General features: G+C 44.6%; 1 protein-coding gene and 1 pseudogene across 6 annotated transcripts in view; both read right to left on the bottom strand.

Moving 5' to 3' along the window:
• Positions 1 to 22,216, bottom strand: part of nags (N-acetylglutamate synthase) — a 62,685-nt gene that overhangs the window by 16,176 nt on the left and 24,293 nt on the right. For all 6 annotated transcript variants that reach the window (XM_072487181.1, XM_072487179.1, XM_072487182.1 and 3 more), the window contains one exon: positions 17,984 to 18,164. In XM_072487181.1, the coding sequence (XP_072343282.1) occupies positions 17,984 to 18,164 (181 nt within the window). The remainder of the gene's footprint in view (positions 1 to 17,983; positions 18,165 to 22,216) is intronic.
• LOC140398718 (E3 ubiquitin-protein ligase ZNRF1 pseudogene) lies at positions 15,871 to 16,392 on the bottom strand (annotated as a pseudogene).

Genomic DNA, 22,216 nt, shown 5'->3' on the forward strand with positions numbered 1-22,216 from the left:
TGTGAAGAAATTGAAGCGTATTTTACTATTTTGATGTAATAAAATGAACCTTTCTTTATTAAACAAGAAAATTTGTCTCATTGGTTCTTTTATTATCAAGCATGCAAACAGTTAAATATTAACTGAATTGGAAGGAATATCCTGTGTGTTGCGGTCAAATAAGGAGAGGGCAAAGAAGGGACCCATTTGGCCCTTCCTCACCTGGTTGTAATACAGGGGTCTCCTGGCCGACTTCCATCATTCACTACACCTACACCTTCTGCTCATTCACAAATCTCCAACCTGTATCTTAATTTACTCCAATTCGTGTTACTCCATCAATCCTGTACTCGCTGATCTATATTGATTGGTTCCTGGTTTGCCAAAGTAATTAAAAAAAATTTCATTCTCATTTTCAATCCCTCCAGTCCCTTGCTCCTCCCTATCTCTGTAACCTCTCACTCGTGTCGGAGATGTCCGCACTTATCCAATTCAGGCCTCTTGCATGTTACAGATCTTAATTTCTCTATCATCGGTGGCTGTGTCTTTAGCTGCCTAGACCCACAACTCTGGAATTCCCTCCCTAAACCGTTAAGGCTTTTGTAACACCTCTCACCCTATTAAAGACTGGCCTTAAAATTTACATCTTTGACTAAGCTTTTGGTCATCTGATCTAATAGCTTGTTTGCTTGGTGTCAAATTCTGTTCACTAACGCTCCTTGGGATGTTTTACTACAGTCCTAAAAATGCCTCTTTATTTTTGAAAAATGATTTTAACAAAAACTTTTAATTGGCTGGAAATTCGGTACTTTAAAAAATGATACAGTAAACGACTATCTGTGTGGAGTTTGTATGTTCTCCCCGTGTCAGCATGGGTTTCCTCCGGGTGCTCCAGTTTCCTCCCACAGTCCAAAGAGGTGCAGGTTAGATAGATTGGCCATGTCCAAAGGTTAGGGTGGGGGAGTGGGCCTGGATGGGGTGCTCTTTCGGAGGGTCGGTGCACACTCAATGGGCCGAATAGCCCCATTCTGCACTGTAGTGATTCAATGCTTTAAAATGCAATGCCACATCAAAGGCGAGGTGAGAAAAGCAAACAAGAACCTCAAGGGGCTGGTTTAGCACACTGGGCTAAATCGCTGGCTTTGAAAGCAGGCCAAGGCAGGCCAGCAGCACGGTTCAATTCCCATAACAGCCTCCCCGAACAGGCGCCGGAATGTGGCGACTAGGGGCTTTTCACAGTAACTTAATTTGAAGCCTACTTGTGACAATAAGTGGTTTTCATTTCCTCTGGAAGGGAGTGAGAGGAGTGAGGCGTTTCAAAGGAAACCTATAGGCACCAAACCCCAACACTCAAACTCAGGAAAAGATTACAAGTGCAAGGGAAGCATGGTGGCGCAATGGTTAACATTGCTGCCTCACGGCGCCGTGGCCCCAGGTTCAATCCTGACTCTGGGTCACTGTCCGTGTGGAGTTTGCACATTCTCCCCGTGTTTGCGTGGGTTTTGCCCCCACAACCCAAAGATGTGCAGGGTAGGTGGATTGACCACGCTAATTTGCCCTTAATTGGAAAAAACGAATTGGGTACTCTTAAATGTTAAAAAAAATTTACAAAGTGCTGAGTTTTAACCAACTAAACAATAGGAACTGCTAACCAGGCAGATACACTCAATAGACACCAACCTCCTGATGGAGGATGAAATAACTCCATATTCAGTTGGTTTCCACGGTCTTGAAATATGTCAAATGTTTCCAAGATGAAAGATCAAAATGTGGTTACCTTTTTGGGAATATACAGATACATATTCAGGAGAAACCCATCGATTTTTGGGAGAAAATTGAAAAGAAAATAGTCTCCAACAATGTCCAGTTACCTGGATTCAGTGGTGTGTGGAGTTTGCATGTTGTCCTCATGTCTGCATGGGTTTCCTCAGAGTGCTCCCACAGTCCACAGATGTGCTTTTTAGGTGGGGTTATGGGATACGGCGGGGGAGTGAGCCTGGGTAGGTGCTCTTTCGGAGGGTCAGTGCAGATCTGATGGGCTGAATTTCCTCCGTCTACACTGTAGAGATTCTATTCTATGAATTCACGGCAGGATTTTAAAGGGAACCAGCTAACTTCAAACGGCCACAATGTTCAACAATCTACGCCTCAAGAATAAGCAAATTACTTAAGCATATATTCTTTTAACTTTTATTTGGACACTGGGTTTTCTTAGTTCTGATATCTGTGCATGTGTATCGTCGTGTCTTTCATTGTTTTTCCGTGGGTTTAGTAGTTAACTAGGCAGCACGGTAGCATAGTGGTTACCATAATGGCTTCACAGCGCCAGGGTCCCAAGTTCGATTCCCAGCTTGGGTCACTGTCTGTGCGGAGTCTGCACGTTCTCCCCGTTGTCATGATATGTAAACATGCAGCTAATGAACACACAGAATAGGACACGACCAATGAGCAGTCAGGACACTCAGGAGTGGTATCTCACTATAAAAGGGATGAGGCACTCACACCCTGCCTCTTTCCACAGACCAACATCTACGGAGTGAGACAGGGTGTATCCTCAGTATCACACCCCAGCACGTGGCTTAGCGCAAGGCTGGTTCAGTTAGACTGAGTTACTACATTTAGATTAGCAGGGAGTCGAACTCATTGAGAACTGTGCTAATAGTTCAATAAAACACATTGAACTCACTTCAAAGTCTGGAGCATCTTTTACTCACAACTGTATCAAGTGGCAGCTTGTGTTATTCCAAATTACACAACACAACATGATACCAGGGGCCTGTTCAATCTAGTGTTACTTCAACTCAGCAAGATTCGTGACGACCAGCGAATGTATATCGGCACAATGGAAAAGATTCAGGGTCCTCACCAGCACAGGACCTCCGGCAATCTCAGTGCCAACTGGCAGACATTCAAACAGAAATTTCAGCTTTACGTCGAAGCATCAGACCTCAATGGTGCGTCCAATGCACGGAGGTTAGCTCTTCTCCTCGCCACAGCGGGTGATCACGCTTTGGAAATATTCAACTCCTTTCACTTCGTCGAAGACCAGGACAAGACAAAGTTTCAGACCATCCTGGACAAGTTTGACAGCCACTGTGAGGTGGACACCAACGAAATCTTCGAGCGCTACATATTCAAGCAGCGATTGCAAGGTAAAGACGAATTCTTCAACTCATTTAACTAACCGTAGGCACACAATCCTGCAACTTCGGTGATATCACTGACTCCGTTATCAGAGACCAAATCGTTTTTGGAGTTCACTCTGATCCTCTTGAGGGAGCAGTTACTGAAGATCAAGCATATGACCCTGTCAGTCATGATTGAAACATGCACAGTGCATGAGCACGCTAAAAATCGCTATTCCCAGTACAAAACGGCAGAAAATGATAAACTAGCCTCCCACGAGTCGGAGAGTGTGCAGGCCATCTCCCGGATGCAGCGCCTCAACATTGACGAAAGCGGCCATTTCGCGTGCTCTTCCTGGGGCCCGACGCATACGCGATGCGAACGGGATAACGAAGCGGACGAAATCTGCACTGGGCAGGTGCAGATGTCCGAGAACCACACTGCGCATGTGCAACGACGCACAGAGCGTCAGGACGCCGACGTCATGACATGTTCGAACTGTGGCACCGCCCATTTAAAGAAACACTGCCCTGAAAGAGGCAGACGCTGTTTAAACTGCGGGAAGCCAGGCCACTATGCAGCCCTGTGCAGATCTGCACCACCAGTCAGGAGCCAGCGCTCCCAATTCCGACGACGGCGCATCCGGAATGTGCAACAAAGTCTACAGGATTCTGAGCCCGGCAGTAAAACGGATCTAGATGATGAATGCCTGGACAACGCCTACCGTGTGGGCATTATTACAAAGTGTGAATACGCCACATCAGACACATTGAAATTCCAATCGATCCTAGCTATGGATTCAGAGTACGAATGGTGAGCAGTATGAAGGTCAACCACTGCCCCATCCAGTTAAAGCTGGGCACAGGTGCCTCTGCCAACCTCCTCTCACAGGCAGACTTCAGACGCATTAAGAAGCCCCCCCACGGCCCTTCCAGCTGCCTGCAAGCTCCTGGATTACAACGGGAATGCCATCACGGCACTGGGATCCTGCCATCTGCACGTATCCAACCGACATACACAAGCACGGTTACGCTTTGAAATTGTTAAGCCGGACAGGGCATCCCTACTAGGTGCGCACACCTGCAAGCAGCTGAACCTCATTCAAAGGGTTTACTCCACGATATCCTCCCATGTGGACCTTCAGGCCAGTATCGACAACATCCTCGCCCAGTATCCAGATGTGTTCAACGGGATGGGCACGCTGCCGTATCGATACAAGATTCTGCTCCGAACTGATGCCAAGCCAGTGCTCCACGCACCACAACGAGACCCTGCTCCACTGAGAGAGCGCCTGAAGGCACAGCTCAAGGATCTCCAGCAAAAAGGCATCATATCCAAGGTCACCGAACCGACTGACTGGGTCAGCTCGATGGTGTGCGTAAAGAATCCTTCGGGCGACCTGCGCATCTGCATTGATCCCAAGGATCTCAATAAGAATATCATGCGGGAACACTACCCCAGCCCGAAGCGGCAGGAACTCACGAGTGAGATGGCACGCGTGCGCTTCTTCACCAAATTGGATGCGTCGCAGGGATTTTGGCAAAGCCAGCTGGAAGAGTCCAGCAGAAGGCTCTGCACCTTCAACACGCCTTTTGGCAGATACTGCTACAATCGCATGCCATTTGGCATCATCTTGGCATCAGAGATATTCCATCGCATCATGGAGCAGATGATGGAAGGCAGTGAAGGGGGTCGTGTGTACATGGACGACATCATCATATGGTCCACAACCCCTGAAGAACATGTGTCCCGTCTCCAGAAGGTGTTCCGCCGTGTCTATGCCAACGGCCTAAAGTTAAACAGGTCCAAATGTTGTTTTGGCACATCGACGCTCGAGTTCCGAGGCAACCAGATCTCACAGCATGGTGTGCGCTCGGACACAGACAAAATCAAGGCCATCGAGGCGATGAAGGTCCCAGAGGACAAAAAAAGGCGGTGCTGCACTACTACGGTATGGTCAGTTTTCTGGGCAAGTTCATTCCAAACATGGCCACGCACATCATGGCCCAACGCAACCTGGTGAAAAAGCCAACTGCCTTTGAGTGGAAGGCGGCACACCAGACAGAGTGGCTGGAGCTGAAAGCTAAGCTCACCACTGCACCAGTCCTGCCATTCTTTGACCCGGACCAGGAGACAAAGATATCCACAGATGAGTCAGGATGGCATCGGTGCGGTGTTGCTTCAACGCAATGACACTTCATCCTGGGCACCAGTAGCCTACACACCAAGGGCGAGGACACCCACTGAAAGCAGATATGCACAGAATGAGAAGGAGTGCTTGGGTCTTCACACCGGCATCCTCAAATTTCATGATGTCTACGGCCAACCGGCATTCACTGTCGAGACGGATCTGTTGCAGAGAATCCTGCTTAAACTTAGGAGGTATGACTTCAACTTGGTGTACACACCTGGCAAGGAGCTCATCTTGGCTGATGCATTGTCCCGATCCGTCACCTCGCCCAGTGAGCCGCTGGAGATCATCCAGCACATGGAATCGCAGGTGCAGCTGTGTGCTGGCACTCTCCTGGCGACAGAGGAGAAAGTAGTTCTCATCCGTGATGAGACAGCCAAGGACCCCCTCTTGCAGTGCATCATTCACAACTTCACCAATGGCTGGCAGAAAAGGCAGTGCCCACAATTTTATAATTTGAAGGATGACCTGACAGTGATTGATGGTATCCTCCTCAAGCTGGACAGGATTGTCATTCCGCACAGTCTCCAGAGCTTGGTGCTGCGCCAGATTCATGAGGGACACCTGGGCGTTGAGAAGTGCAGACGCAGAGCCCAGCAAGCTGTCTACTGGCCCGGCATCAGCCAGGACATCACAAACATTGTCCTGAACTGTGCTACCTCTGTCAGCGGTTCCAGCCAGCACAGAGCAAGGAGACGCTCCAACAGCATGTCATAGTGACCTCTCCATGGTCCAAGGTTGGCATCGACCACTTTCATGCGAATGGTCGCGACTTCGTATTGATCATCGACTATTTCTCGAATTACCCGGAGGTGCTGAAGCTCCCGGACCTCACCTCTCGGACGGTCATCAAAGCCTGTAAGGATACGTTCTCAAGGCATGGCATCCCAATCACCGTCATGAGCGACAATGGCCCGTGCTTTACCAGTCGAGAATGGTCCACGTTTGCCAGGTCCTACAATTTCCAGCATGTCACCTCCAGTCCGCACTATCCGCAGTCCAATGGAAAAGTCGAGAAAGGGGTGCACATTGTGAAACAGCTCATCTGCAGGGCCGCGGACTCTGCTTCCGACATACACCTCGCACTGCTCGCGTACAGAGCGACTCCATTGTCCACTGGCATGTCGCTGGCTCAACTCCTGATGAACAGGGACCTGCGGACGATGCTTCCAGCCATACACCTGCCCAACCTGGATCACCTCCCGGTGCTGCAGAAGATGCAGCAGCTCAGAGACCGTCAAAAGCAGGGCTATGATGCCCATGCCACCGATCTGGCTGTGCCATCTCCGGCAGACACTGTCAGGATCCAGATACCGGATGGTGGGTGGTCTGCCCCGGCTGTCGTTGTTCGACAGGCCTTGCCCCGCTCTTATGTTGTACGTATGGCTGATGGCTCCATCGTGCAAAGGAATCGACAGGCACTGCGCAAAGTTGCCTGCCCGCAACCACTTTCTCCTTCATTTCCATATGTTGAATTGCCACCTCCCGAGACCTCGCACCATGAGGCCACCTGTCAGGCTTCCATCGTGCACCCGGCCGGCGAAATAGTGCCCCCCCCTTTGACTGGCTCGCACGCCCCTGACCAACCCCCTCAGTGGCCCCAGTCCCTGGCAAAGTCCCCCCTGCCTGCGGATCAGCTGTCCCCGACTGTGGCGGGGCTGGACTGAGTCCAAAGCTGCTAGGCCGAGTTCCCGACTGGCGAGACCACACGTGACCCACACCGTTGGAAACTCGGGCGGAGCATCGGGGAGAGGGCCTCAGGCAACATCCTGAGGCCATCGATACGCTGCACGGCGCACTCCTAGAGTAAGTCACTTTGGAGGGGACGGAGCATCGTGAAAGCAGCACCGCCCCCGATTTGGTAGTGAACGGGAATTCTCCAGCCGATTGGTGAACGCAATTCTGGCGTCGCCGACCGGAGAATCCCGCCCCCCTATTTAGATTCCATTTACATGCATCTACGCTATTGATCTCAACCTCTCCATGTATCAATTCTATCCATTTTGAATGAAGAAGCTACTCCTGGATTCTTTATTGCATTTATTCATGATCAAACCCCTTCACAATTTGAAATCCCTGAATAAGCTCAGCTCTCGCTCTTGCCTTTGCTGAAAAGAAAAAAAAAAGTCCCCGCCTGTTCAGTGTTTCCTGATATTTATAACCTCTCCATTCTGTTATCAACCTTTCTGAACCTTCTCCAGTGCCTCTGTACCTTTTATCTAATGCCAAGCGCAGAACTGCTCGCAGAAGTCCCAAATGCCCATTCTGTGTAAATGTAACTTAAATTCTCTTTTGAATTCTATTCCTCCAGAAATGAACTACAGTGCTTGGTATGCATTCTTATGGCTTTATTAATATGCATAGCTCCTCCTAATGATTTGGAAATCTATTTCCGAAGTCCCTCTGAGCCTTTGCTTCATTTAAACTATTTTCCAAGTAGATGGCATCATTATTCCTCAATCATAAATGTTATTTACATGCCTTTTGTTAATGTTTGTATTTTGTCATTCTTCCTCAGTTTGAAGTCTACAGATTTTGATATTGTACTTCTGATTCCTTTGTCCATTGAAAAGTACACGTAACAGTAGAAAACCGAAATGATAAACTTACTGTAACAATAACCAAATCTGGTTGTGTGTGTGGAGCATTCGTCTATCTTGACATTCTAATCAAACAGATAAGAGAAGCTGGCTGCTTGCAATCCAATGTACAGGACAAATCTTGAACAAATATGGAATGCAACACAACCTGATAATGTCATTGTGATGAAAGAGCCTGCGCAGGGACTACATAACGTTCAAATCTCATATCTTTGCTCCATTACCTTGTGTGTGTGTGACGTGGGCTAGTTAATGGCCCAATAGCTTTTCTTTGCGGCCCTGCCAATAATCTGCACTGTGTTACAAGTGGCCCTTTGGAGGTTGTTGTCTGGAGGCAGCTTTTCCAATTGTCTTCTGCTTAATTGGCTTTGAGATTCCCAGAAGAATGGGATTTCATACTTCCTACTCTATAAAAGCTACCAATAAATCAGCTGAGAATATTCACATACCAGAATAAGTGTCAACAACACTGAACTAACTATAAAGATGCTGACGTGAAATACAACACACATTGAGAAAAATATGAAATATTAAGTTAATTTCCTTTGGCATCTGTATATTACCAGTAGGGAGATCTTACGGTCCTTACCTGTGGGTCAGAAGTTCTGGGTTCAAGTCTCACTTCAGGACTTGCAAATAAAAGGGCTATGGGTACCCCCAGGTTATGACTGTCTTTTTGTGGGGTATCACCAAACACTCATTCAGGTTAAGCAACAATTCGCTTACATCTCCTTCAGTCTGTTCGACTGTATTCACTGCTCCCAATGTGGTCTCCTCGAAATTGGGGAGACTACACGCAGATTGGGTGACCGTTTTGTGGAACACTATCAGTCAGTCCGCAAGCATAATCCCGCCATTTCAACTCACCATTTTGATCACATTCCCACATGGCCTGCTGCAATCTTCGAGTGAAACCCAACACAAACCGGAGGAACAGCACCTAATTTTCCGATTGGGCACTTTATAGTCTTCTGGACTGACTTCAACAACTTCAGGCCATGAACTCTCGTCTCCATCTAGAACCCCTTTTTAAATCCCATTTTCTTTGTCCCAAGGCCGCACCCCTCCCCGCTCCACCACAGGGCCACTTGTTTCAAGTTTTGCTTTCCGAGAACACTGACTTTTGTTCTGCTATTAACACATTCAGCTTTCTTACCTTTATGCCACCATCAGCACCTTCTTTAGTCTTTAACACTCCCTTTGCCTTATGCCCATAACATCTTTGTCAAATCTCTCCTAGTTCGCACCTATCCATGACCTTCTACTCTGCTTCCACTACTCTACTCCCTCTTAAACAGTATAAAGCCCATCACTTTTCTTCCTCTCATTAGCTCTGAAGAAGAAGCATACAAAATCTTAACTTCTCTCTATGGTGTGATGAATGTAGGAATTAAAAAAATATATATTGTATTTTGCGTCAATGTTATTAAAACTTACATTAGGGATTCAGATTATAGGTCTGCTAAAGCTGTGATGAAGGGGTAACAGTTCGGCAGTCTGTGATGGCACTCATGGGAGGGGATAGGCCTGGTTTTAGTTTAAGGCCTGTCTGTGTCTGTAGTTTTTAAGTTTTGGGATCTGCTCTGGATTCTGAGGAAAGGAGGTGTGTTTCTCAGACTGACCTCTGAAAGCTTCTTTCCCAAGGACTTTATGCATAAATCTGTCAGTCACGGGGTGTTAATTTTAGTTATGTGGCATTTGACCAGTATGCCTAATTGAAATTTTAGAAGTAGATGGGAAAGCAAGCTCAAAGACCTTTCTTTACTTTTTGTTTTAGAACCGGTCAACTGTTAATTGAAAAGCTGTTTTTCTTGGATGTTAATGGGGTAAATTGTGCGTTATTAATAACGTTTGTTTTAATACAAAATATCCCTAGGCGCCAGTGGAATCACTCCCAGAGTGAAGTATCCTTTCGTCACAGTTTTTAAAAATTGGTTAGCCCTGCTGCCTCACGGCGCCAAGGTCCCAGGTTCGATCCCGGCTCTGGGTCACTGTCCGTGTGGAGTTTGCACATTCTCCCCGTGTTTGTGTGGGTTTCACCCCCACAACCCAAAGATGTGCGGGGTAGGTGGATTGGCCATGCTAAATTGACCCTTAATTGGATGCTCTAAATTTATTTATTTATTTATTTTTTTTTAATTGAAAAGTTGTTGGGGTCGTGTCCGGTTTCCCAAAATAATTTGGGGTTTGTTCTGGGTACCATAACAGAAATCGGGGGCTGGTCCAGGATTAGAAACAATAATTCCCAGGTTCGCTTGGTATTATTGAACTTAAAAGACAGTGAGTGTGAGGAATTGGTGCCTTCTTTCGGGTGTTGAATTCTTAAGTTTAAATAGGGGGTGACTTAAAAATGGCTCTTTCAGTGGCTAAGAATTTCCTGGGTGAGGAAGAGGTCACTGGGAGTGGTTTACAAAGTGGTTAAAACAAAGCTTTTGGATTTGGCGAACAAACTGCAGTTGACTGTACCTGGAGAGGCAAAGAAAGTGGAGATAATTACAGCGATAGCTCAGCATTTAAATTTGTCAGAGGCATAGAATGAATTAATGGAATTGGCCAAGCTTCAATCACAAGTGAGATAGATTGATTTAGAAGAAAAAGAGAGAGAAAGGCAATGGCAGAAGCAAAGGAAAGAGAGAGAGAGAGGGAGTCAATGAGACGAGAAAAAAGTAAATTGTAAAGATAGAAAATTTGAACTTCACTAAATGGAAATGAAGGAGAGGGCATTGAAAGGAAGGGAGAATATCAACTTAAAATGTTGGAGTTAAAGGTAGACAGTGAGGAAAGGTTAGAGGAAGGATTAACACTTCTTAGTCAAAAGCCTAGTGGGGATATGTTTAAATATATTCAAGCACTATTAAAGTTTGAGGAGAAAGATATGGAGCCTTTTTAAAAAATCTCATATGAGAAAGTGGCTAAGCAATTGAATTGGCTAAATACCATGCGATTATTGTTGGATCAACAAAGGTAGTAGGTAGTGCTAGTGAAGTGTTTGCATCACTACCAGAGGCGATATCTAGAGATTATGATGAGGTGATAAAATACATTTTAACTGCATACGAACTAGTGCCAGATACCTACAGACAGAAGTTTAGAAATCGCTGGACTGCCTTCAATGTCAATATATCTTTCCTTAGATAAGGGTGAGGGCTATTCAGTTTGTAAGGACAGAATGGAAAAGGTGGTGGAGTTGCATTGTTGATTAAAGAAAATATTGGTACAATATTGAAGAGAGATATTAGCACAGACAATGTGGAATCACTCGATTCTGTAGACCTAGGAGACTGCTTGTGTTCTTGGTGTATGTGAAACGAGTCAGACTTGCAAGTCGAATAAAAATAACTAATGCTATGCCTAAAAATCCATCTCGAGTTTTATTGAGGCCAGACTGACGGGTAAAGAAAGTTATGTTTTCTCATGGGGGGTTATTGTATATGGGGGAAATCCAATGTATAATTTCTGATTGTTGTGTTCTTGTTTCTTTCTTTTTGTTGGGGGGGGGGGGGGGGGGGGGGGGGGTTTGTTGAAAACTTTGAATAAATATATATTTTTAATAAAAAGGAACGAATAGGTGAACTCCAAAACTTGTTTATTGCTATTTGGCACAAGAGTAGATAGTATCAGATTCAGTGAAGAGGTATACAAATTAGCAAGAAAAAGCAATAGACTTGATTGGGAACTGTTTAAAATTCAGCAAAGGGCGGACCAAGGCATTTATTAAGATGGGGGAAATACAATACGAAAGTAAGCTAGTGGGGAACATAAAAACTAACTGTAAAAGTTTCTATATGTATGTAAAGAGAAAAAGATAGATTAAAAATTAATGTAGGCCCCTTACAGACAGAAACAGAGGAATTCATAACAGGCAGCCAAGAAATGGTGGAGGAGCTAAATTCATACTTGTTTCTGACTTCACAAAGAAAGACTTAAATAATGTACCGGAAGTCCTAGTTTTAGTGAGGAGTTGAAGGAAATTAATATTAGTAGCTAATGGTTTGGGGGGGAATTAATGGGATTGAAGATGGTCAAATCTCGAGGACCTGATAATCTTCATCCCAAAGTACTTAAGGGACCTTAGAAATAGTAGATCCATTTGTGGTCATTTTCCAAAATCCTTCAGACTCTGGAATAGTTCCTACTGATCGGAGGGAGGGTAGCTAATATTACCCCGCTATACAAAAAGGGAGAGAAAACAGGGAACCACAGACCCAGTGAGCCTAACGTTGGTAGTAGGAAAGTTGCTAGAATCCATTATCAAAGATTTCATAGCACAGCATTTAGAAAACAGTGGTATAAATCAGACAGTCAGCATGGATTTACGAAAGGAAAATCAGGCTCAACAAATCTACTGGAATTCTTTGAAGATGTAACTAGTAGAGTTGACCAGGGGAACCTGGTAGATGTGGTTTATTTAAGTCGTTCAGAAGGTTTTCGACAAGGTATCGCAAAGTGCATGGGATTGTGAGTGGTGTCTTGAGATGGATAGAAAGCTGGTTAGCAGACAGGAAGCAAAAAGTTGGTTGGCAGACGGTGACTAGTGGGGTACCGCAGGCATCCGTGCTAGGACCTCAACTGTTCACATTATATATTAATGATTTGGACGAGGGAACTAAATGTATTATCTCCAAATTTGCAGATGATACAACGTTGGGTGGGAGGGTGGACCGTGAGGGGATGCAGAGATGCTTCAGTGGGATTTGGCCGGGCTGAGTGAGTGGGCATATGCATGGCAGATGCAGCATAATGTGGATAAATGTGAGGTTATCCACTTCAGTAGCAAAAATATAACGGCAGATTATTTGAATTGGTGTACATTGAAAGAGGTGGATACTCAGCGAGACCTTGGAGTCATGCATCAGTCGCTGAAAGTAAGTGCGCAGCTCAGCAGGCAGTAAAGGCGGCAATGCCCAATGCAATTGCAGTAAAACATTCCTCTTCCTATATTTATAGCGAGAGGATTTGAGTATAGGAATAGGGATAGGGATGTTTTACTGCAATTGTATAGGCCACACCTGGAGTATTGTGTGCACTTTTGGTGTCCTTATCTGACGAAGGATATTCTTACTATGGAGAGATTGCAGCAAAGCTTTACCAGGCTGGGATTGCAGGACTGTCATTGGAGGAGAGACTAAGTGAGTTAGGATTATATTCAGTGAAGTTTAGAAGAGTGAGGGAAGAGGGAATCTCATAGAAACTTAGAAAATTCTAGACAGAGTAGATTCAGAAAGAATGTTGCCGATGGTGGGGGAGCCCAGAACTAGGGGTCATAGTTTGAGGATAAGAGGTAAACCTTTCAGGACTAAGGTGAGGAGAATTTATTTCACCCAGAGAGTGGTGAATCTGTGGAATTTACTGCCACAAAAAGTAATTGAGGCCAAAACGTTGTGTCATTTCAAGAAGGAAATAGATATAGCTCTTGGGGGTAAAGGGATATGGAGGGGAAGGCAGGGTCAGGGTATTCAATTTGATGATCAGCCGTGGTCATAATGAATGGCGGAGCAGGCTCGAAGGGCCGAATGGCTTCGTCCTGCTTCTATTTTCCATGCATGTTACTATGTAACAGTATTATGAGAACCAGGTCAGGGGTGGGCGGGAAAGGGATGTGATAGCCACCCATCATATTTTACATGGCCCTTGCTGAAATCACGTCCATCGGCGGGCCGTAAGATCCAGCCCATGTTTAGAGCTATTCTAGTCTTCTTTAAAAACCCGTGAAATGGAGTATACAAAACAAATGTTTGCGTGCATTCCACAGGAATCATCAGTAACACGTTCTGAAGGCGGGATACCAAGAGGAACTATTAAAATAAACCTGATTTCACACAAAGCCCATGTGAGATTTCTCAACGCACTACGATTCGTTGGATTTGCGCAATTATCCATTTTAGTTAATATTACAATTTAAAAAAAAAAAAGTTCTTTCCCCCAAAATAGAGTAAGGAAACTATCCTGGAGAGCTCCAAGTTGGAAAGAAGCTGTTCAGTTGGCATGAGGAAATAGCCCGTTAGTGCATGGCAAATAATACATAATTCAGTCCTGGACATAGGAGACGTTGAGTACCACATGATACTTGGAAGCACAAATTAATTTGCCACAAAAGCACTTCAGCATAAAAGAGCTTTGCAGGGGGAGATGGACAGTTGAGGATTAGAGTGCCACAGAACAAATGCGGTCCAATGCAGACAACAACTTGGGAGTTCATACAGAAAGTCATTGACGTAGAGAGTTCTGGTCACCAATTATAGCTCACAGTATATATTTACTTCCTGCAAATAGCTTGCACAACCAGATTCCTTGGTGAACAGAGTTAAAACTAGAAACTTTAACTGCAAATTCAACACATTTTTTATTTTGACAAAACAATTCTGGTGTTCGTTTCCCAGTGAACAATAGGACAATTTGTGGTGGGTTTTCTACTGCCTTTGTGCGAAAATCCATTTGACCTTCTCTCCCTAGTTATTCAACATGCTGATGCAATCATTCTGATAACATACAATTATACCACTAATCATTTAGTAGCACACTTATACCACTAATCATTTAGTAGCACACTGACAATTCGTATCAACATATTAAAAGTTAAACCCATTACCCCTATGTCGACAAATGTGAATGTTCTGCGTACACAATCATCAGATAGTGGTGTAGAAAGTAGCCTTATTAGAATGAAAAGCCAAGGTTTAAAAAGAGCAGGCGTTGGATGTGCTGGAGGAGATGGTACGCACAGAACCATAATTCCAAGCTTGGGAGGAAGGCGTCAGAGGCAGGTACCTCATGGTCAAACTGGATTTGTGACGCCAAATAACCTTGGCAGGCTACCAAGAATGGTTTAGTAATTACACGATGAGTCAACAAAAATGGCTTTCCAAACAAACATGAGTGAGGAGCTGGTGAAGGACTGCAGAACTAAAAAGTACTCCAAGGTAGTGCAGAAAGTGCAACCACTTGTCCTTCATAAAAACCCAGCAAGGTGTGGGATGAGTGGAGTTGGGAATTGGTTTGTACCATTAGCAATGTTTGTCTTATTTAAGTTACAATTTAGAATTTTTTGCTCTCAATATGGAACTTCGATTTAGGCGTGTGAATATTTTACATTTCCGTTCAATGTGAATTATTGATTACTGAACAATACAAAATGCTGTTTAACTGTGTTAACTATGATGCTGCTGTGATATCCTAACATGTTTGTTTCACACAGCACCTTAAATCTGCCTGAAATACCCCGACTCCAGCCTTGTTATTGCTCATAACTTCTAGGAGTCCACTATTGGACTCGATGAATGTAGCTTTATGAAGTACCAATTGCTATCTTCCTACTCCTCTGAAGTCTCTACATTTTTTGATTCTTTACCAAAGCGGTCTCTCTAAATTCTTCACAACAGACTTGAAGGGAAGCATGAAAGAAAGGCTAGTTTTCTTTCCTACTTTATTTATTTATTGTCACGTGTACCAAGGCACAGTGAAAAGTATTGTTCTGCATACAGTCCTGGCAAATCGCTCTGTACATGAATAATGGGCAGTACGGTAGCACTGTTGCTTCACAGCGCCAGAGACCCTGGTTCGATTCACAGCTTGGATCACTGTCACAGTGCCAGAGACCCTGGTTCAATTCCCAGCTTGGGACACTGTCTGTGTGGAGCCTACACGTTCTCCCAGTGTCTGCTTGGGTTTCCTCTGGGCGCTCCAGTTTCCTCCAACAAGTCCCGAAAGACATTCTGGTTATGTGAATTGGACATTCTGAATTCTCCCTCTGTGTACCCGAACAGGCACCGACCGGAGTGTGGCGACTAGGGGATTTTCACAGTAACTTCATTGCAGTGTTAATGTAAACCTAATTGTGACACTAGTAAAGATTATTATATAGAACATGCTATAAATAACAATTATAAAAGATGTAGGAAGACGATTTGTGGGGGAGAACATGCAGAGAATCGTCATGTTCTGACGCAATCTCAGAATTCAAGTGCTAACGAAGCACTAAAGTTTCACATGAGGAGGTATGACACCACCATTGTTGGAGAGTGGTGGTTTGCTGAAACACATTATAAAGTTTCTCTATCTCGTTGGAAACGAGAGATTTTGAACAAATTGGGCACTTGAAACCGCTATGTTGAAAAGCTTGGCGCCAGGTGAAATGGCAGTGAGTCAGACAGTGATGCCACCCTCAAGCTCAGGTAGAGCTGTAGCTCCCGAGCGCCCAGCCCTCCTCCTCCCCCCGACTCCTGGTAATCATTACCCACCATTGCTGCCAGGAGCTCCTGCATTTCTCCCGCTGCCGTGCTTGGCACCATCGCCACCCTGCCACCACCACCTTCTCCGTACAGCCCAAACGGATGAGGCGGCTCCATGCCTCCCACTATGCTGACCGTGGTGGGGCCAACTACTCCACCGCCAGTTCGGTAATGGCCGTAGTGAGCCATGTGGATGGCACTGTCGATGCTCGAGACACTGGGAAAAAGCAGCCCTAGAGCGGCCTGCTGTGCTCTGCTTCCCTCCCATGGTTGTTCTTTTGTGCCAAAAACTTATTTTCTCCTCCCGAGGAGTTATCAGAGAATATTTACCATCAAACCACCCAAGGAGATATTGGGAGACCTAGGCAAAATCTTGGTTTTCAAGGAGCTATTTTAAGCAAGAGAAGAGGTGAAGAAATTTCGGCCCAGAATGCTGAAGGCAAGGTCACGAGTGGTGACAAGAACAGAAAGTGGGATGTACAAAAGAGAAGTGGAGGAATACAAAATTCTTGGGAGTGTTGTAGGGCTGGATGAAGTTACATATATAGAGAGGGGGACGAGGCTATGGATGAGTTTGAACATAGGATGAGAATTTGAAAACGGAGATATTACTGGATCAGTAGCTCAATGAACAGCGGAGTGATCAATCCGTTCCTAGACTTGAAAACTGCTTTATGATCTACGGAGGCTCTTAAAGCACTTTTGTTCAGCAACAGGATAAGGTCCAGAAAAAGGTTTGTTTTATCACAAGGTATTCTTCTAAGCTTGAACCTTACAATTGTACTCTCTCTCTCTCTCCATTGCAACCCAACTTATCTCTATTTATCTACAATGTCCTGGTCATTGATCCTCAGAACATTTCTTTCATGTTTCGCCTAAGCTTCAAACATGCTGCCCTCCTCCCTCTATTTCACAGGGAACTCATGATGCATCTAGCTTCAATTCACTTTTGCAGGACATGGTTGAGTTTACTTACTGCCACATCTTTTATTTCCTTCTCCAACATTCAAGCTTTGATGCTAACCACAACATAATTTGACAACCGTTTATTGTTATATCTCCTGTTGTCTCTTTTTTGAAATTGGTTAGGGTTAGGGCTAAAATTGGTCACTTTCCACAATGTGGACCCACCAATCTAATGGTTCCTTGTCCTGTGCAGTGGTCAGTTGCTGCTGTTATTGCGTCCAGTATCCATAGAATCCCTACAGTGCAGGAGGCTATTCAGCTCATTGAGACAGTGCCGACCACACTTCAAACAGACATGATACAAGCCGAGATCATTAAAAATGGAGGAAACGTGTGGGGAAAAATAAACAACGACATAGGCTGAATGGTCCATTTCGGTGTTGTTGATTCTCGGAATGTTTGAGTAATTGTACAATAAATACTAGAATCTAGATCATAGAATATTATAGGATCGCCACAGTGCAGAATCTACAGTGCAAAAGGAGGCCATCCAGCACATCATCTGCCACGACCCCTTGGAAAGAATACCCTGCCTAGGCCCACTCCCCTGCCCTATCCCCATAACCCCACCTAACCGTTGGACACTAAGGGGCAATTTAGCATGGCCAGTTCACCTAATCTGCACATCTTTGGACTGTGGGAGGAAACCGGAGCACCCGGAGGAAACCCACGCAGACACGGGGAGGAAGTGCAAATTCTACACAGAGTCACCCAAGGCCGGATTTGAACCCAGGTCCTTGGCGCTGAGGCGCAGCAGTGCCACCGTGCCGAATCTAATTTTTGCATGTAAAACCCACAGTATGTCATTTCATTGACTGACTAGCTCTGAATATTTCCGATTTAATTTATTAATGTCTAAAATACAGCAAGAATCTTAAATGGCAGAATGATACCTCTGTGGCTGAAGAGCTCTGTGAGTATGGTGTTGGCAGAAGTGATGACAGCCGACGATTCTGATGGCATGTGATTGAGGAGATCTGTTATCACTTTTGTTTTCTCTTCCTCTTTCGGACTAATCCAGTTTGCATTTGAAAGGAGGTCTAGGTCGGACGGAAGATTGACCTGCCCCACAACCTGCACCGTGCAAAAGAACATGCTTATCAATCATCAAGAAAGGTACTGATATGGAGAGTCACATGAATATATAGGTCGTGCAACTTTATAGGATCAGGAACTTACAGGACAAGTCTTATAGGATTACAACTCCAAGCTGTGTGGGTTAGGTGGAGTGCTCTTTCAGAGGGCCGGTGCAGACCCGCTGGGCCAAATGGCCTCCCTCTGCTCTGTAGGGATTCTATGATTCTAATTGACGCAGAACTTGGGTGTGAGAGCAGCAACGGAGTTGTCCATTATGGTTTGGATAAATCAGGGAATGTTGTTCTGTGAATTATTTTGTCTGTGTGCTGTACAATGCGATTGTCAGTTTGAGTTTGTGGAGGCTGCTGTTTCCCAGGTTTTCAAAAAAAAAAAGCCACGATTACCAAATCACTAGTTTTGAAATCACCCCTTTCTCCTCAGGAATATACTGGCTCGATACTGCCATACAAATTACTGCCCAGTGTCTACATGTTAGGTGACAAATTTAGGAAGGAGGAAATTGCAATATTTGTCTTACAGGAAGCACAGTTTTGGCATATCTATCCACTTAGATTGAAGGTTTAGTGTGGTCCTCACAGATTAGGCAGTTATTCCCTGTCTTCATTGTAGAGAACAGAGAGCACAAAGCAAAGAGACTGGCTTTTAAAGGTTAAAACATTCAAGTAAAGAGCGGAACGGTGGCACAGTGGTTAACACTACTGCATCACAACTTCAGGGACCCGGGTTAGATTCTGACCTCTGATGACTGTCAGTGTGGAGTTTGCACATTCTCCCAGTGTCTGTGTGGGTTCCCTCCGGGTGCTCCGGTTTCCTCCCACAGTCCAATGATGTGCGGGTTAGGTGAATTGGTCACACTAAATTGTCAAAAGGTTAGGTGGGGTTACGGGGATATGGCAGGGCCTAGGTAGGATGTTCTATCAGTGCAGGGGTCAGTGCAGACTCCTTCTGCAATGTAGGGATTCTATGAATCCAGTTGCTTCATAAGATTCACCAATAACCAAGGGGACTTTTGAAAGGTAGGTTTTCTAAATGTAACAAACAAGTAGAATGAGTGTCCAAGATCGATCTTTTAGTTGAGCCGGAACCACTCTGAAGTATTTAGTATATGTATATGCAACTACTTAAATCCTAAGACGAAAGCCTAAACTTGGGACCGTTTTCCTTTATGCAACTTTATTCTGACAGGAGGCACATTGGAGTTAGACTGACCTTCATGTGTTTCAGAGGCAGCAAAGAAGAGAGTTTGGCAGGCATTCTGGTGGGCCTCTTGGAAACCACGGAATTTTGAAATGGCTCACAGATAACTTTGCAAACTGTGTTTCTGTTTGAAGTTGTCACTTCCTCAGCAGGGTTTCTTTTTGTTCCAGAATTCATTCATGGAATGGTGTCATTGGTTGGGCCAAGTGATAGATACTCCAAGGCAGGAACTCTCAACTGAGTAGAATCACAGTTGAAGATGTCAATATAAAACATTTCTGTGCTGGAGATCTGTCCTCTGCCCATTTTCATTGGAGAGATTGACAATCTAACGAATCACCATGTAGTAAACTTCAAAGCAATACAGAGAAATCCACAGGTTTGAAAATTATACAGAATGGTCCGATGACACCATTCAATGTCTCTGCTCTGTACCAATTTGATTCCATTGACCACATAGAATTTTGCGCTCCTTACTCATCAAACTTCCCATTACAAATTTCTGTCAATATATTTTATGAGAAGTTTAATTATTTCTGTCCAATTGTCACCAACTTGAGGGAATATATGTAATAGCACAGTGAACTTACAGCATCGATTTACTTTTCTTTGCATTATCTGATGTATAATTTAAAGAAGTGTGTGTGTGTGCGCGCGTGCGCGTTCCCTCCGGGTCTCCAGTTTCAAAGATGTGCATGTTAAATGGATTGGCCAAGCTAAATTGCCCCTTAGTCACCAAAGATGTGTCGCTTAGGTTATGGGTTAGGGGCCTAGGTAGAGTGATCGTTCGGAGAGTCGATGCAGACTCAAATCGGTGCAGACTCGATGGGCCCAATGGCCTCCTTCTGTACTGTAGGAATTCTAGTAGCTCTATGTAGTATATGTAAAACATTAATATCAGATTGATGTATGATTATAATGTCAAGGGTATTTCATTGATATTTAGTATGACAAGACATGATCGTTGAGAAATATAAATTCGGTCTGTCCAAAAATCTAATACAATATCTCAACCATGCACATCACATGCACAATGCTGCCTCAGCCAAGCGTCCAGCCATTACATCCACTTCATTTGCTTGTAATAGGAGCTTGGCCACTACAAAAACAACTGTCACATTCTACATGTTCGATCTCAGTAGTAACCAACCCATACCTCATTTGACTTAATCAGCACACAAAAGAATGCCAAAACGAAGTCACACAAATAAACACAGGGAAACTAGAGAGGACTTTAAAAGGCTATTTAAAAAGGTACATGCAAAGAGCACTTGTTGGCATCGGACTGGGTTCCAACCACAAAATGTACGGAGGGAAAATGTGGGCTGGCAAGAAGCAGATGACTGTGGCCATCGTGCTCATTTCACTTTAGGTGGGCCCCACAAAACTCACTTCTGTAACAAACATCAATTCCTTATAGTCACGATAAAATAGCTCACTAATGAGTTACTATCAAGTGTTAGGACTTATGGATTACATTAAAGGTTGTTGCTGGTTTCAAATTTATTTGTCATGTTGAGGCAGCAAGAGATATTTCTTTAAAAGCAGATGAATGAATGCAGCAAGCGAATGCTATGTGCCTTGTACCAGTGTGTTAAGTGCAGCCCCGCCAGAGGCCTGGGGGATGGAGAGGGTCGGATGCGCTGGGAGGTCTAGCTGTGATGACACCCATTCAGTTGGGGGTGGTGGGGGAGGAAAGAGAGACCACCTTTAAAAAGAAGAGAAAAAAGGTAGTCTGAATGAGAAAAGGAATTATGAATAATTTTATAAACTGAATGGGGATTGCAGTCCATGTATTGTCTCCATTTAATGTAGGTCCCCACAAATTAGACTGTTGAGGGGGAACGTGGCCATCCTGTTACAGGTAGGAGATGATGTGTAGGAATTGTGTAAGACGACATAGCATGAAGGTAGAGCAAGTCATTAGGAAGACCAATTGCAAGGGGGATGGAGTAAGGAAGTATTGCTACAACTGCACAAGGTATCGGAGAGACTGCACCAAAAAAATTGCATACAGTTTTTGTCTCCTTATCCAAGAAGCGATATACTTGCATTGAAGCCAGTTCAAAGAAGGTTTGCTAGATTGATTCCTGGGATGAAAGGGTTGTCTTAGGTTAGACCTATATCCACTGACTTTTAAAAGAATGAAAGGTGATCTTATTGAAACATATCAAATATTGAGGGGGCTTGACATGGAAGATGCTGAGAGGTTGTTTGTGTGGGGGAAACCTAGAACTAATGGGGACAGTTTCAAAATAAAGGGGTTTCCCATTAAGATGGAAATGAGGGGGAATTTTCTCTCAGATGGTCACCAATCTTTGGAAATTCAGTTCCTCAGAGAGTCATTGAATATATTGAAGGCCGAGTGAGATAGGTTCTTGATCTCAAGGGAGTCGATGGTTATTGAGGGGTAGGGAGGAAAGTGGACTTCAGGCCACAAACAGATCACCCCTGATCTTATTGAATGGTGGAGCAGGCTCAACAGGTAAAATGGCCTACTCCTGTATCTTAGGTTCTGGGCGAGTTTTTCTCCAACCTTCAGGCAGGAATTGCTCCGTTCCATTCAAATTCCCTGCAAAACCATGACCGATGAGCTCAACCATGAGGATTTACATTCCCAAAGCTCACGTGCTTATTGTAGCACGTTGGAGCACCCACAACTGCACAGAGCTTGAACCATCCTGCGGGCGTCTGGTCCATCTTTTAAATGATGATCCGTATGATTTAGGTATACGGCCTTAGGTTTAATGATAGCCATTGAATTCAAATATTGGGATCTTGATCTCGGGTCCTTCAGAAGTAGGTGAAATGTTAGCTTGAGAATTACAATC

This window comes from Scyliorhinus torazame, chromosome 21, assembly GCF_047496885.1.
Source record: "Scyliorhinus torazame isolate Kashiwa2021f chromosome 21, sScyTor2.1, whole genome shotgun sequence".
In the NCBI taxonomy this organism is placed as follows: domain Eukaryota; kingdom Metazoa; phylum Chordata; class Chondrichthyes; order Carcharhiniformes; family Scyliorhinidae; genus Scyliorhinus; species Scyliorhinus torazame.